Raw genomic sequence first — 17,779 nt, 5'->3', positions numbered from 1 at the left:
CAACCAACCAACCAACCAACCAACTATAAACCAACCAACCAACCAACCAACCAACCAACCAACCAACCAACCAACCAACCAACCAACCAACAACCATCCAACCAACCAATTAAACAAGTGTAACAGTGGGGTTCTAGCGCTGCCAAACTGACCACGCCAACAGCTCTTGAGCTTTTGGTGTTGTGGTTAGCACGTTGGATTTGTGATCCGGCTGCCCGGGTTCGGCGCGGGTTCGAATCCCGGGAGTCGGGGTGTTGTTTCTTTCTGTTCTTACTCGCCCCTCTGAATAATGGTTCCCACGCCGGCCCTGTGAGTAATAGGCTAGTATGTGCCACACAGGGATGTCGATCTCGGAGATTCGAGGACGAATCTTGAAAAGAAAAGGGGGAGTAGTGTAACAGTGGGGTTCTAGCGCTGCCAAACTGACCACGCCAACAGCTCTTGAGCTTTTGATGTTGTGGTTAGCACGTTGGATTTGTGATCCGGCTGCCCGGGTTCGGCGCGGGTTCGAATCCCGGGAGTCGGGGTGTTGTTTCTTTCTGTTCTTACTCGCCCCTCTGAATTTCTACACAACCAACCAACCAACCAACCAAGAAACTGGGTCACGAGAAGAGGAAGCATCCAAGCCTGACGTATGACGTATTTCCGCTAACAGCCAATCACGTTCCCGTGCCTTTCCGGTGTCCGATATCCTGGGAACGAACCAAGATGGCGACCGCCGGCAACAACATTTCGGTCACCGCAGCGTTTTCCCTGCTTGTTTCCTTGTTTTTGTGCTTACTAGTTTACGCAAAAGCTCACAAATGTACGCATCAGGTTCCCAAACCCAACGAGGTAAGCTGTCCCACTCTCACTTGCAATCTAGGTCGATTTCTAAGCGCTGAACGTCGGTTGTCATGAACCTTTCTACTTATCGTTTTTGTCGTCTGTCAGTGTCAAACGACAGCTGAGCTTTTCTATGTCGGACGACTTTTTCCCTCAGGTAAAATCTTTTTCCTCGTCATCTTGTAAAAAAATGCATCTCATTTTTCTGTTGTTCAATTAGTCCTTGTTGCATTTTAGGCCAAATGCGATGACAAATAATTGGCCCAACATGATTTATTGTATTAATAAATGTATTTTATTGATTTTCTGTTGCCATGGGTTTCTTGCCTAACGCGTGAAATAAATTCCCACAGGGACCAGGCAGACATTGATTTTCATGGCTCGAAATTGTAATTTTCATGTCAAATGATATTATTCATTGTGGCTTGGCAATGCAACTTGTACCTTGCGTTTCAATCTTTTATTTTTACAGAATATAACGTTTACATTTTGACATGACCCAGGCTTACTATAACTTTGTGCTCTTACTCTCATATTATACTCTGAATGTACCTAAATTTTCTGGCATTGTGAAAATCAGGAGTTCGTGATATCATTGACTCATTGAGTTTACGGTTGAAATAATTGTCATACTAATCTATACACGGAAGTTCTGTTGCCTGTCCATTGCTGTTATATCAGTAACGTTACATAGTCAAATATTGACTGCGAAAGCCACACATTGATACATACAGCAAAAATTTCAAGGTTTCTAGAAAAACCCTGTACGGTACTACTATCCCAAACTGTAATATATATATGCTGAGACATGCTTTCCTTCTAAAGGCCTCGTTACCCTTGTGGCTTTAGAAAATAGGGTAATTAACGACAATGAATAAATCATTGATGTTGACGCAGCACGTAACACTAATAGCAAGGTTGGTGCCTTTTGCTCTCAGTTGCTACGAGTTTTAACAATGAGTTTTCCAGACGAACAAAGAACTGTGTATTACTAATAGTATTAGTATTACCTCATATGCAACTGTACCTGTGTCACTTTCTAAATAGACCACACCCAGATAGCATTTGTAAAGGCCATTTTGGCAACATGTGTTACGCCCTTGTTGAACAAGGCTTTATTCATAGCCGCTCAACCATTTCTAATGCACCTGGCTACACTATAAAGTAATAGGTCAAGGATGCAGACATGTTTGGCTTGTACATTTAGCAGGGATGAATGGCATACACTACAGGTGGTCACTACCACCTTGGTCAAATACTGTAAATTTAAGTTTGCATGGTTCAAATTTCGTGGTAGCGGGAAAAATGACTTTTCGCAGTAGTTTTAAGTTTGCGGCAGCACCATGCACTGTAGTCTCTTACTGCCATGGAAAAATGTTTGCGATGGTTTTAAGTTCGCAGTGAAGCGGCCATTAAACCACCAGCAAAGTTTCTGCATTTACAGTATTTGAAGCATAGTTTGACAAAATATTCCAATCATGTTCATTATGTTAGCCTATATTGTAATACATATATAACCTGTGCTTGTAACAAGTAAAGTCAAAGTTTATTACACAACAATTGCAAAGGGTACAATGGTTGTTGCATTAAACATTGTTGCATGTTACTAGTATATATAGGTTATTCTAGAATATCAAAGACATACCAATTCATATTTGTGTGAAGAAAATGGGGTAGTGTTTAAAAAAGATACAGGTCTCCATTCCCTTTCTACAAGAGGTTTAAAGCATAATTTTCCCCTCATTTTTCATATATAGAATTAAGTGTCACATGCAGTTTTTAGCTCAATAGTTGCTCAGCAATTGCAGTATAGAGATAACATATGTTTATCAACCTTTGTCCATTTTAGTACTATATACTAGTAGACTTTTAGTTGGTACTGGTATACTGTAATTCTTGCTTAATCTTCTTTTGCCCAGGTTGTCCATGGTGTCCACATAGAACCAGCACACATAGTCAAGAAGAGAAGTCTGGACCAACCATTGAGAATACACCTTGTTTATGACAGTAGCATAGAGCAGTAAGTATATCATATGCCATACATTTTATTATGTAATACTGGTTTAGTTTAATGTACTAGTTATACGTTTCTTCCATCATGTAAATACCTTTTTATTCTACCATTTAGATTGAATTGCATCTAGTATTGTATGTTACAAATTACCAACTTAAATCACTGTCCTCCTACTTTTTAGTAATAATAATTTACTTAACTAATAGGGAACAAAAATGTAGCTTAGTAACAGTAAAGAACATATACATTGTAGTTCATACATATAGAATTATAGAAATTCTTATTTTTTCTACAAGCTATGTGACCAAAGTCAATTCTGCATATTACTTATACAATATAAATTTACATTTTTACATTAACATTAAAAGACACTCAGACATAGGATTTATTTTTCTCTTATTGAAGCTATTGATAGCTATGTTAGAGTCTTAGACTAATGTAATTGTTTCAGAAGTGTCATTTTACTAAAAATGTATAGCTCTTGATTTAGTTTAAGTACAGTTCTTAATAGACTAAGGTATAGAGAGAAAAAATATTACTCCTTTGACACGCAGTAATGCAAAACACTGCTTTTGATCTTACCCAGTAAATAGATGAAACCCCAACTTGTTTTTTTGCACACACAATGGCTTGTAAATCCCTTGATCCTCATAATGCCAGTGGAAAGCACTAACATTCACATGTACATGTCTGTAAACTTTATCATGAAAACCCAGTTGCCTGCAGTAAAATGATAACAATATAGGTCCTCTGATTATTGCTCCCACTACAGCCCATTGTGAACCATTTATCATTTTCAATAAGCCTCTTCTATCATAGTCCTTTGTAGGATATTATTATTTGATTGATGGAAGTAATAAGAAAACATACATCAGGAGAGTATATACTTACACAAGTGTATATTTTGTATGAGAGCTGGGGATTGAGAGATACTTCTGTCTGTCATCTGCATTGGTGGAAAGCATCAGTCATGTATAAAAATAGTGCACATTCTTGTATATACTGATGGGCTGAATTTTGTAGTACCTTGTCATTATGGTGAACATGTATTTCATATCTTCTAAGTTTAGTGCCCATTTTTCTTTCATATAATGCGCTATCCTTTATATTATAAATGCTTGAAAATCACTGTCATTGTTTAGCTCATGTACATTGTGTATAGCTAAACTAGTAGTCAGGGCTTAAGATACCTCCAGGATATACAGGATATTGCAGGTAAAATTGATGGTGTGCAGGTGTTTCTGATGTCTACCTGCAGAGAAATTGCCTGCACTGGTCCATATTGAATACAGCCCATGGCACTATGATGATGTGGGGCCTAGAATTGACATGCTTTTTTCATAGATTCATAGTTGCATCTTCAATATATCAGATTACAAGATCGAAAAATGATAATTGAAAAAAAAATTGGAACTCTTCGAAACATTGTCTGTTGTCGAAATAAAATAGTAAAAGGGAAAAAAATGATACAGGTAGAATTTGCCTAGTACAATTTTTAAACATTTAAAAATTTGCAGTGTATACTATTCAAAAAGAGATATTTGGAGCCCCGCTTCCACCATAAAAGGCCTAAGATTTAAGATATCATTAACTTGTGTTGATTAATGTTTGCCCCCCAACCCTGTATATAGCTACTACACTACTAGTGATATATCTACCACAGAAATCAATGGATGGAGATGGGGCAGATGGCTCAGGTCTCTGCCTGTGAAATATCAGATTCATTTTCAACTGCTCTACAGACTTGCATATAACATTAACTCTCATATTCCACAGGGTGCCATAATACCACTACATAAAATATAATTGTTATAGAGGCCTTCTCAAGATTGTCTTGAAAACCTACCTGTATACATTGTGGAAATGGTATACCTTAGGATTAGATAGCTACATCTCTTAAACCACTTTTAATATTATGCATTGTTTCTCATATGGTAGTATTAACTATTAAGGCCTCTGGTGGACTTACATGTGTGAAAGTTGGTTGGAAATTGTTTTATTTGCATTTATAACCTTGTGAAAGGGAGAGCAAGATAGGTCCTTTAATTAAAGCACCTTTACAGGTTGCCCTACTTTACACTTAAGACAGCCTCAATAATATTATACTGCACAGTACAATAAAAGAATCAATCAAACATGCTGGTATACAATGCAGCACATAACATTACAAGATAAGCACACTGGTAATTGAATATACATGTCGTAGAGTAGAGTACATGTACATGTATGTCATAGAGGAATTTCTTTTCTGAGATTCCATCTAACATCTTAAAGTACAAGACATGTATAGAATCTAAAAATCCCATTGAGAGTACATGTATGTCAGAGAAGTACTTAGCAACTGCTTTGAACAGAGTCTGGCAGACGCATTCTTTTACCTGTAGTCGTAAACTCGATTTTGCTTTAATGCCCAAATTCCATTACTAGTATGCCTTTTGTGCCCTAAGTCTCTAGGGTACAAGCGATGATGTGATTTTTCACATTAATCTACTGTAGGCATATTGCATCTAGGTCTGTGGTAATTCAGACTTCATCAATAGAAGCCTTCCCGTGGGAAAGCAATTGCCTGGTTATCACATACTGTAAATCATTAAATGCTTGAAGTATCTTTGAATTAATGGTAAAGTGGTGAATTTTCCACTGCAATTGCAAACTCACATAAAAAAGCTATAATAGTATTCAGCACCACTCGCATATGTATATAGCATAACAAAATTTACTTGTCTACTGAACCACCCTTAAGGGAAAATGCCTGTTTCGTACGGAGCACAGTTGATAATTACAAGTCTTGATGTATTGGATTGAAACACCTGATGTTTAGTTGAAGCAGCTCTTATAATTGCAGAAGACAGACTGCTCTTAATACGAAATAGTATGAACATGTGAGCATTCAGTAGTTTAACAATCGTAGAACTGGTTACAAGCTTAAGCCACTCCAAATTGTAGTAGCTTACATTCAGTCTTTGAGTTTGAAAGAAGAGACATGCTCTGTTATCAAGTTCTACCAGATACACATTGTACATTTGAGTGCCACTATGATACAGCAAAAGCTCTCTGTAGGTACATGTCCAAAATGCTGAATCATGTGACAGCCATTTCAATGGATATTTTCTTATCTCATACAGGTTATCTACAGAAAAGAAAGATCTAGTAAAGGTAAGTTTTGAGATTATTGTTAGAGTACCGTATTGAAGAATGACATTTTCAACAACAATAGTTAACTCGTGCACACAATTTAATATTCTAGTTAACCTGACATGCAGACATATGGGAAAACATGGATTTGATATTTGTTTCTGCATTTTCCAGAATGTTTTGTTCCCTCAAGCCAAGGAGTTCCTACAAAACACTCTATATGTGAGGGGGACAGGTGTGCCTATTTTGTTAGATCGGTAAGTATGAATACTATGATATAATTACAGTTGAAATAAAGCAGAACAGATAACTAAAAGACCAGAGGTCTTGGGTTTCATTTCCCTTATATGCTCCCTTATATTCTCCAAAGTTGTGCTTTTGGGAAAGGCGCTTGATATGAGTTTCCACAATGTATTCCTGTAAAAATGAATATCAAGCCTGGAGACCCTTGGATAGGATGTTAAATGCAGGTCTTGTGTTTTAGGAGAGCCACACATCAAGCGGGTAAAAGAGCCCCCCACACGTATTGAAAGGAGTAGGTCTAGGGTTCCTTCCCATTACAAGTGGAACAAATAAATCAGTGTGGATATGCAGCTTGTACTATTCAGTACAATTTACAAACCTGTCTGTGCATGTGTCTGTTTGTCTGTCTGTGTGTGCTTGTGTGTCTGTCTGTGTGTGTCTTTTATGCCTGTGTTTCCATTGTCCAATCTTTGTATATGTGCTGCCAGAGGGAGCCTATTTCTATGGATTGAAGTTTGCTATGTCTCTGAATGCTCTGCATGTTTCCTCTCTGTAGGCAGTGCCAGACAGGCCATGCAGTGATCCTGGAGAATGATCCCCACCTGTGCTGTGAGACGGCCTGTAATGCCACCACCAGGTGTGGGGAGGTACAGGTGCCTGAGGAACATCTCAGACAGGTATGACAAAGTCACCCTAGTTTTATCCTCCAGTACATGTGTACTTAGTCTTCTATATAAGGCCTAGGAAAAAAAATGTTGTTTTTCCTGACCGACCCAAGAAAATCCTGCCAACCCTAGCCTTTTTTTTGAGGTTGGCCGAAAACTTTAAGTAAACTGCTTGTCCTATGTAATGAAGCATAAATCTATCCATAGATTTGTAACCATTATGCACAAAGTTTGATATTGCCTACAGCAGTACAATGGAAACACTGACAAGCATGAGAACACTAAGTCTTATATTTTCTGAAAATATAAGTGTTCTCATCATGCTTGTCAGTGTTTCCATTTCTGTACAGTAGGTGACTACAGTGCTAACGGGAACTCAAAACCTTTGCAAACTTTAAATCTACGCAAACTTAAATGCGCAAACTTAAATTCAATAGTTGTTACCATGTGTGATACCCTGTCTGATTGTTGAGATTTTAAGATCATCTTTGACACAACATGTTTTTTAACCCCACAGTGTCGAATCTGGACGCAACAGACCGGCTGTAACCTGGTGGGGAACCCTTCTGGACCAGGCGTGGCCAGCGCTGACTTCATCCTGTATGTGTCAGCCAAGCAGACGGACCGCTGTGGGGTGGACGACACTGTCGCTTATGCTGCTTATTGTCAACTGGAAGCTGCTCTAGACAGGTAACACAGTCAAATTGGGCGTTGGAATTGTTGTCACAGTTTTGTGATCAAAGACAACAATTTTCTGAGGTTCTGGCGCATTTGGCATTGAAACATGTATTCCCGGATGGATATGACATAGATAAAAGACAACACGGTGTATTCCATATGACCTGAGCTTCCAACCAAAGTGGGGGTTGGATTGCCCTCCAGTGGGTCAGGTCTACCCACTGCCCTTTGGCCGTTAGGCGATCTAACCTGTGGTCAGGTTCTGTATCATTCTGTATCTATGTAGCCGGTATAACCGCCCTTCAATGCCATGTAAATACATGTGCATTGATTCATGTTTCTGTAGGCCAGTTGCAGGCTACGCCAATCTGTGCCCAAATGTCATCTCCACCAAGCCTCACGAGTTCGCCAGCCTGCTCTCCACTGTCAAGCATGAAATGATCCATGCCTTGGTGAGAAACTTAGAAAATAATATATTCAGTGCTGTTGACCACTACATCAGTAGCAAGACCACTGTTATGACTTCAAATGGTAGCATGTGTTACTGATTTAGACTATGATACAAAAATGTAGGTGCAGAACAACCAAGCTCATGGCACATGGCCAATCAGGATAATTGCTATGGTAAATGATGGCCAATCAGCAATATGGATGTGGTGATTGATGGCCAATCAGCACCAAGGAGAAGATAATGTAGCTAATGGCCAATAAGCAGCAAGCCCAATGGTCACTGATAGCCAATCAGCAAAAGGGCTGTGGTGACTGATAGCCAGTCAGCAGCAAAGACTTGATACACGTAGCTAATGGCCAATCAGCAACAAGGCTATGGTTACTGATAGGCTGTGATAGCCAATCAGCAGTAGGGCTGTGGTGACTGATGGCCAATCAGCACCAAGGACATGATAAATGTAGTTATTAGTACTTGTGACAAATGGCCATTCAGCAATAGGGCAGAGATAACTGATGGCCAATCAGCACCAAGGACATGAAACAGGCAGTTGACAACCAATCATCAGCAAAGCTGCTATAATTGATAACCAATCAATACTAAGACTGTTTAGCATGTGACTGACAGCTAATTAGGAACAGGGCTCAGGTGAGGCAGCCATAAATGTTAGACATCCAGGTAATAAGATACACAGTACAAAATTACTCAAGCAGTTTGAAACAGACGTTTCAGACAGCTGTCAATGACAAAAGATAGTGGATGCTATCTGAAACATATGACCATTTACAAAATGTAATCCAGTTGCTTTTAACAAGTACTGTGCCTTCTTAACGTGCTTGAGGTATGTCCTAAATGGATGACATCTCAACCCAAGCCTAACTACTTCCTCTATGGTTTTTCAGGGCTTTTCCTCTGGCCTGTTTGCGTTTTACCGAGATGAGAATGGAGACCCTCTGACAGACAGAAATGCTAATGGCAAGCCTGCGTTCAACGACCAGTAAGTTGCAATTAAACAGTCACCAATTTCAACCAAGAAAGTACTGACAATGCTAATGGTTACGTGTACTATATTGATTTCATAGTAATGAAGTATATTCATGCCCAATAATTGGGCTCGATACATTAGGTTAGATAAGGATAGTAAACAGAAAATTTATGCCATATTCTATCTATGGCTACAGAGTCTCTTTCCCTTTTCTACTGTAAATGACAATGTACTTCTATGTCAGTATAAAAAAATCATATCTTTCATTTGGAGGAGTCCATTTGTATCTACTAACTTCAATTTGCAGTGTAACAAAAATATGCCTAACTCATAGTGTATAAATCTATTCATATTAATATATATACTGCAAAATGTCTTTTGTGGTGGTGATTGATATGTTTTGCCTATAGACTTGGAGTTTACCAGTGGAGTGATCGTGTGATCCAGGAGGTGACGTATCCCGAGTGGCACATACGTGGTGGTCGCATCATTCCGCATACAGTTAACGTCATCATCACGCCTAAAGTCGTGGTAAGGGAAGGCCTTCTCTTCTGTTTTAATGCTGTTGACTTAGCCTAATGTGGTGTTTGAAATGTGTGCTGCAGTGACATCTACTGACTTATATATGAACTGCAGGCCTTAGGTTGCTGCACCGCTGACCGCATTACTCAGGACAAATAAAAGTACATGTTCAACATGTTCTTGAATGCCAAAACTTTCCGACCCAATCCTGTCAGAAATACACGAGCTTTCATCTCAAATCATTTTTGTATCAGGTGGGGGCGCTAAAAGGGAATTTATGACTGACACAAACACAGGCTTCTGGGGCTTTTGATATTTCAGAAGGGATTCTTTGAGAGTGCCCACTCAGAGTAGTACAGGCATGAGACCTTCTATGAATCCCTGTACTTAACAAAAAATTGCCATGTGCATTTCCATGTACCTATAAACTAATGGATGGACAAATGAATCTATTTTACTTTTCAGGAAGAGATAAGGAACCACTTTAACTGTTCAGACCTTCAAGGAGCTGAAATCGAGAACCAGGGGGGTGCCGGTACAGAATGGAATCACTGGGAAAAGCGTTTACTGGAGGTAAAGAGATGGTCCACAATCACTAAATATCTATACTGTAAAAAAGCTAACATAACGTCACATTTACTATGTCTCTATCATGTTTAAAAGAAATCATTTCTACAGCCCTTACATGTATAAAGCAGCTGTGTTTCTTCCTAATAGATGCATTTTACATGTGTTGAAAGTCTGTTCAAGGCTATCTTTCCCTCCTGTATTACAGAGTGAAGCCATGACAGGATCCCACACCCAAAACAGGGCCTTCTCCAGGCTAACTCTGGCACTTATGGAGGACACAGGGTATGTAATTGCGCCACCTACTGATTCTTAGCAAAACTGCATGTCAGCAATGAGTCTAATAGAAAAACACATTTGGTTCACAGTCAAATCGAGTGTGTTGCTCAAAGGAGCTTGATTGCTCTTGACAAATGGGAACTGGTTGGCCAAAGAACATTACATTTGTGCAGTTTTCATCTTACTTCCCAGGACACATACATCTTATTAAGATGCCTCCAGTTTGCAAATTCCTTATTGTAATGGAAGTAAATTTCTATAAACCATGGCTTAATCATGAGAGCTGTGTTTGATTAACAAAATGTCTTCTTTGGGTTGGTTATCTGTTCCTAGAATAGCCATTAAAAGCTGCTTTCAGTTCTTTGATGTCATTATTCCCACTGGTTCAATTTGTACTTTGCACAACATTGATAAATGTGCTTCACTGATTTTTCCTTGTGTATGGAGCTATTGTCATCAATTTTGCTTGCTGATGAGTATACCCCACGGGGACTGCAAAAAAGTGGTATCTGGTTGAATAGCATAGGGTCTTAACTATGTAAAATTGCATTGGACTGTTTTAGATACAAAAAAATCAACAGTTCTATCCATTCGGCAAGCCGAAATGGATAAATTTTTAATGATTAAGGCTTTTTTGAAACCTCCTTCAGGGCTCGAAATTCATTTTGGGGATTAGGTGCACTGGTGCACCCAGCTTAAAAAATTGGGTGCACCAAAAAATGTTTGGGTGCACCACTTAAATTTAAGTCATAACCTAATAATAAAACTTAGTTACAAGCTATCAAATTCCATATCAAGTACCATGAAAGGCATTTTTATCATCTTAGATCTCATCATGTCAAAAATCTGATGTGACTAGTATACTTTGATATCTTTACATATATAAATGTAAGAAAATATTTGGGTGCACCCTGTGCAACCACAGAAAATAATTGGGTGCACAGCTCCAATTTTTGGTGCACCTGGCTGCACATGCACCCAGTATTTCGAGCCCTGTCCTTGTTTGGTGGATCTGAAACAGTTTCTCGTTATCTGGATTTGCAAATTGTCATCATGAACTCATAAGCAGTGTTAATTCGGATTACATCTGGGCACCTGCATTCATCGGCATCATGGGAAAAAGTAGAGCTTTAAACCTGTCAGTCGGGTATTTCGGCAGTGTTTTTAAGGAAGAGTAGAATTCATTTTTATTATCAAGCTGCTTCCTGGTTGGCTGGGAAACCAACAGTCCTGATACAGGAGGGGGAATGTGTCAGGAGATCCAGAGGAAACGTAGCCTCGGTACCATTCGATCTCCTTACACTCGCTTCCCTAAAGAGCCCTGGTAGAAATCGGATGGTACCCAGGCTAGAGGAAACGTAATACCCGGGTAGCATATATCGGGAGCAGAATGTTTTCGGAGGCATTTTCAAGGCCATGAAGGAACGCGGCTTCAGCAAGACATGGTTCAGTTCCAATCGAAGACCAATTATCTGACGCAGACGTACAAGACTGTGCAGAATCACAACAACCATAGCGGGAAATTACAAAACGGTTTGCCCGTGGGTGCAAGTTGTCATCGAGAACACAAAATGCAAACGATTTGCTGTCGGATTTTCAGCCCAAACAGATAGAACTGTTTGATTTTTGCATCATGAACTTAATAGGGTGACTGGAGATGGTTTCTTTTACTACGTAGTTGGATGGTCAGGTTTGAGTGTACTTATGAAAAATTTCAAATTGTTTCATTGTTGAACAGATGGTACAGAGCTAACTACGACATGGCAGAGCCCCTACTTTGGGGGAAGAACCTGGGTTGTGATTTTGCAAAGAAGAGCTGCAAATACTGGATTGACTCGCAGACACAAAAGTATGTTAATGTTAAGTTTATGGAAACTGTTATGATCATGTTGGCATTATGTTGGTGTTTCTGTTAATTTTCAGAAAATCATAATTGCAATGTACACAGTCTGTTTGTTGTTTAGTTTCCATGATATTGTTAGTATTTCTGTTAATTTTAAGAATTCATATTAATAATTATTGCAATGTACATACTATAGTCTGTTCGTTATTTAAGCTCCATGATCATGTTGGTATTTCTGTATTTAAAGAATTTATGATTATAGCTATTGCAACGTACATAGTCTGTCCATTGTTTACAATTTCTTGCTATGTTCTATAGTTCATAATTCCATAATTCACGGAGCCACTGACAGACAAGTTTATCATTATAGTCAGTATACAATACAGTGTAAAGTCATACTGTATGCATTATTAATTACACTTACAACTGCTAATCATATCAAAATAAACTCTTGTACTTTTTCTTTCATATGTACATGCAAGTACTCTCTCAGTGCTTCACAGTTTTCTAATCTCCAACTAACTTGCTTGAATGTTGTGTTCCAGAGGGGAGTTGGTTGCCCCATACTGTAACACAGTCCAACAGAACCCCCTCCAGCTGAGGTGCAGTATAGACAGGGTGTCGGTCGCTCTGTGCAACCTGCAGAACTACAACAGAGTCATTCCTGAGGACTACCAGGTCTGTTGGAAAAACACCTGAAATTTACAGTAAAAATAAAAATAAATGTGATTTGTAGAGTTGAAATAATAGAGTAGATGCCATTGAACCACACAAACTGATGTCGTTGTAGGAGGGGATTTTACTCTCAAATTGTAAATAATTGTCATCACGCTCTTCCATAAACAAAGAACATGTTAGAAAAAGTGTTCGCCAAACCAGGAAGACATGATACAGTTTCAAGTTCAACAGAGAAAAACAGTTCAGGATATTTTAGATAACAGTTTGCAATTTTCTGGAGACTTTATAGATATTGATTGATGTTGATGAATGTTCATTTTTATAATAATGATTGTATGCCATCTGTGTATAACAACATATATAATGTATACAACTACAATGACAGCAACATTAAAGTTTGCTTGTGTCCTGTAGTACTTTGACAGCATACCCGGTCAAGACAGTGCAGCTCTACAAAACTTTGGAGGCGGGGTGGCCTTGGCAGATTATTGTCCTTTCAACCAGGTAAGAAAATATGATGTTTACTTGTGTTTGAAAAGTCAAGTACAATGTGGTATCTCCCAATCACTCAGGAATTTTCTGTTTGTTGTAATACCAAGTCCATGATTCATATCCTGTATGGTTTAGAAGAATTATTATTCTTTTTTGTTACTCAGTCATTTTATGTATTGTATTTGTAATTATGAAGACTGAGGGTATATCAAACTGTATTGCAAGAATCGCTGGAATTGTGTAGTTTATGATAGATGTCTGTAAGGAGAGATCAGACCTGTTCCAAGCAATATGCCCATGATGATGATTGTATTAGGTTAAACCTACAAATGTACAGGTGAAATAGACCTTTTTAGAAAACTTGTTTTGTCTTAAATTACAATTGGCAACAGGTCACCAGGTTTTTAAAATGATACTTCAAAAGGTTGTTTCTTCAACATTGTTTCAAAGTTTTCTTTCTCAACAGAGATATCTTATGCATTGAGTACCTTGGGCCAGTACATGTTCATATAAATGACAGTACAATGGTAAACTTTATTTCAACTCAAAACAGGTATACACAGATTAAATTTTCAACCACCTCTGTCACTTTCTTCAGAATCGTGACAGTTACAGACAAGCCATTGAAAATTTGATCCATGTACATCTTTGTGTTGGAACAAAATTTAGCATTGTACTATGATTACTACTAACAGTGAGGTTCTATAATTTTATTCATATATTTGTGTATTAAATGGACCCATATCTCTGTATATCTGTAGGAGTTCAACTGGCAGTCAGACGGAGTGTTCTCCCGAGCGTCCAACTGTGACACAGCAGAGAACGCCCCCTCAGACAGGGATAACTATGCCCTGGAGTACTACGGCCATATGTTCATATATATATATATTGTTTATAAAAAGAAACCAATTTCTGCATATTGTAGGAGTTCAACTGGCAGTCAGACGGAGTGTTCTCCCGAGCGTCCAACTGTGACACAGCAGAGAACGCCCCCTCAGACAGAGACAATTATGCGCTGGAGTACTACGGCCAGGACTCCAAGTGTGTGGAGCAGGGCAGGGCCTGGATGAAGGAGGACTGTAGGCAGAGGGCACCGGCTGTGGACTGGGGCAGCGGCTGCTACAAGGTGTCTGTTCATTCTGTTTATAAGAACATCACTAATATTCATTCTCAAGATAACAGGCACTCGAGCAACTGTTTAGATTTCAGGAACAGTCTACTAGACTAATGTTTTATGCAGCGTGCACTACCTTAGTTTGTGACATTTCCTATCTGGAACTGTCATCTTAGTATCTTGTCCCCTGAATATATAACCTTCATCAACGTATTTATTGTTGTTTAAGATTTGTGATACTTTCTTGTACTTTAGATTGTAACAGTTTCTATCTCTAACATATTTAGAAGCAAAAGAATACATGAAGGTATGCAAAAATGTTCAGTATGTAATAAATCATGTTGTGTGCTGTTGAAACAAAAACTGGACACTACTTAAACCATTTTCTCATGATTAAGGAAACAATTGATTCACTGATACTGTAATGTTACATTGTTTGTGATCATTTTGGAAATAAGTGTTGTCTTTATTTGGTGTTCTTCTGCAGTACCGCTGTACCAACCAGGGGCTGATTGTGGATGTGGCAGGAAAGGAATATCGCTGTTACAGAAAAGGACAAGAGGTGAGAAAAGTTCTGTCAGTGTGTTATTTTTGTGTGAGCCTCTGTACAGATGTATTACTTAACTGCAGCTTGAAGTAGTAGCCTGACTAAAATTGCAGTCCTACTGGCCGTCCCTATACAGTTCCCATCAGGTCACTAACCCCAGCCAGGGAGAGATTGACGTGTGTGTAAACACAGGCTACTTGAAGTACATGTAGCAATCAGCATGTAGATATTGTTACCTTGGAGTCCGTAACAATGGATGTGTTGCTTTTGGTCTGCGTGTTTGTCCGTAACAATGGATGTATTGCTTTTGGTCTGTGTGTTTGTTTGCTTTTCTTGGTGTGTCTTCAGTTCCTGCTGGCCCAGATCTAAGTTTGTTCCCAGCTGAGTTGTAACTCAAATCCTGGCATTCTATGATATTCAAAGGCTTGACCCAAGTCCCAAGTTGAGGCTGCTTGCTTGGTCTGGGTTGGAAGTCCAGGAAAATGCATTAGACAGTATTCTAAGGAAGAGATTCACAATAATGAATAAAACAAGAATTTCACAAAAACTCCTGAAAGGTATTGCTGAGGTATTACCATTTCCTGATGGTGTCGCCACTACCCCCCCTATTTATGTTTGTGCTATCTGTAAGTAGACAGGAAATGTTCTTTTCTTCAGAACTTGTGGAGAAGAGAACAAGATTTCTTGTTATGATATTGCAGGGAAGTACTGTCAGTTTCATGTACATTTGTACACCAACTTGAGAACCATTTGAAAAGCTTTTAGGAAACGTGGAGTATTTTTCTCCCAATCATAGAAAGAGTGTGTGTTCCACCAAGGACACTATACAACGTCCTTGGTTCCTCACGTAGGAGAGAAAGTGCAGTTTCTGAAGGGGGAATCTCACTTGATCATGATTGCACCAACGATTATAATGAATAAACAAGAATTTCACAAAAACGTCAGAAAGGTGCCTGTGTGAAAATTTGCCCGTCCCGGACTAGTCCGAACCGGCATGAACCGTCAGTTCGAACCATGCAATAGTCCGGGGGTCGGACGGGTCGGTCGGACGGGACGGACGCTCGACAGTTCGCGGAACGGTTCGGACGGCCATAAAGGGTCCAGATTGGCCGCTTGGACTAGCCCGGACTACGTCCCGGACTGGTCCCGGACGGCATGGTTCGAACGCTTTCGGGCGGCGGCCTGGAGCGGGCCGTTCGAACGGTTCGAGCCGGTACAGCTCCGCCCGGGCCGGACGGCCGAACGGGCGGTTCCCATAGCAACAAAGCGATCCGAACCGTCTGGGGGCGTGCAGAGCACCGCGGGGCGCCGGCTCGGACGTCTGCGGACGTCTGCGAACCACCAATTTAGATGGCAACTGTACCTCCAAAACACCCGTGAAATGCGTACAATCGTGCTGTTGTGAGGTGGAAATCGCTGCCCAAACAGTTCGGACGGTCTGAACCGCCGGAATGCCGTCACAAAATAGAAAGAATTTGAATGCAATTCATCCCTCTGCCGCCAGCGCTCCTATAGACAAAATATTAATGACGGCTTGAAGTTACAGAATGACACCAGCCGCAAGACAATCAATGTAAATCACATGTGCCCTCACTTTGACGTTATGTGCGTGCGGAGTCCCAGGAAACATTTGATTGCCCGCACAAACCATGTACAAAGCGTAAGTAATGGATTTCTGATCATGATGTCTTTCCGACTGAAGCGTGGTTACCAAACATGTGGCGGAGACACTATCACTAATATATGATATACATTCAAGTCCATAATCTAGAAGATTCATTTATAACATCATTGAATGCCCTAATATATTCATGCCAACGCTAGGCACGTTACGCACCCAGCGGCGGCGAGGGTTCAGTGACCCCATCTCAAACGTAAACAAGAAGACGATCCTATGAAGAAGCCAAACATTTTGTTGGTGTGTGTTGAACTTTATTGTATTTTGTTGAAAGAAAGTTGTATATAAATATTGAATGGTAATATATGTTAATCTAGTGCCACAAAATATTATTCTACGTGTCTAAAATAAGACTAGTTTTGATATAGGTGCTGGCCCCCATACGTGAATTGAACTCTCCCACACTTGATTGAAGCCTCCCGGTCCTTTGGGACAGCCGCCCGACAAGTGCGCACATGTCTATAACTCGTTGTTTGTTGTTTATTTTACGTTCCATGTGTTAATTTTTGGCACAGTTTGCACATACATTGACAGGAATACCACTAAGAATGATGTCGTCATTATACCCATTTCCTTTGTGTTTCTTGCCTTTTTTTCACGAGCAAGTTATTCAAAGACGGAAAAATACGATCCAGATATCAATTTGCGAGCCAGTGGCTAGGCCACACCCACACAGCGCGAAACTTTAGGTATAGAGGCGTGCCGCTGTCCATCATCGCGTGGCGACCGACAAAATAATTAGCAACCATATATCCGCTAGCTGGGTGTCATGCTGTCCGTATTATAAAACGTCTGCACAATTATTATTGGAATCTTTCGGCAGTAAATTTACTTTGCGCACTTGTAAGCGACTTTTGACAAGACTGGCCGGTGTTCCCGTAAAGCTTTCCTTCTGTCCTAATCCCAGCAAAACTGGTCTCCGGGGACAGCCGCCTACCAGACCGATTCGTAGGGCAGGAATCAAAATGTCACACTACAACGGGTCTCCAATTTCTGGAAGGGTGGCAAAATCACCAATTGCAACGTCCGGCCGCACCTTTAGCTTCGGCCGTATCCCTTGCATGCC

At 39.9% G+C, this 17,779-nt stretch overlaps 1 protein-coding gene across 1 annotated transcript in view; it reads left to right on the top strand.

Moving 5' to 3' along the window:
• The first annotated feature begins 654 nt into the window (after positions 1-654).
• LOC118403583 (leishmanolysin-like peptidase) overlaps positions 655-17,779 on the top strand; it is a 34,386-nt gene continuing 17,261 nt past the window's right edge. The window contains exons 1-16 of the mRNA XM_035802329.1: positions 655-834; positions 2,745-2,845; positions 5,965-5,995; positions 6,149-6,231; positions 6,774-6,894; positions 7,400-7,572; positions 7,907-8,012; positions 8,911-9,005; positions 9,404-9,524; positions 9,981-10,088; positions 10,291-10,367; positions 12,100-12,210; positions 12,750-12,882; positions 13,297-13,386; positions 14,300-14,500; positions 14,976-15,050. Of these exons, the coding sequence (XP_035658222.1) occupies positions 709-834; positions 2,745-2,845; positions 5,965-5,995; positions 6,149-6,231; positions 6,774-6,894; positions 7,400-7,572; positions 7,907-8,012; positions 8,911-9,005; positions 9,404-9,524; positions 9,981-10,088; positions 10,291-10,367; positions 12,100-12,210; positions 12,750-12,882; positions 13,297-13,386; positions 14,300-14,500; positions 14,976-15,050 (1,752 nt within the window). The 5' untranslated portion in view covers positions 655-708. The remainder of the gene's footprint in view (positions 835-2,744; positions 2,846-5,964; positions 5,996-6,148; positions 6,232-6,773; positions 6,895-7,399; positions 7,573-7,906; positions 8,013-8,910; positions 9,006-9,403; positions 9,525-9,980; positions 10,089-10,290; positions 10,368-12,099; positions 12,211-12,749; positions 12,883-13,296; positions 13,387-14,299; positions 14,501-14,975; positions 15,051-17,779) is intronic.

The sequence above is a fragment of the Branchiostoma floridae genome, chromosome 16 (genome assembly GCF_000003815.2).
Source record: "Branchiostoma floridae strain S238N-H82 chromosome 16, Bfl_VNyyK, whole genome shotgun sequence".
In the NCBI taxonomy this organism is placed as follows: Eukaryota; Metazoa; Chordata; class Leptocardii; order Amphioxiformes; family Branchiostomatidae; genus Branchiostoma; species Branchiostoma floridae.
The sequence above is the reverse complement of the archived record's forward strand: the minus strand, read 5'-3'. Positions and strand labels throughout refer to the sequence as shown.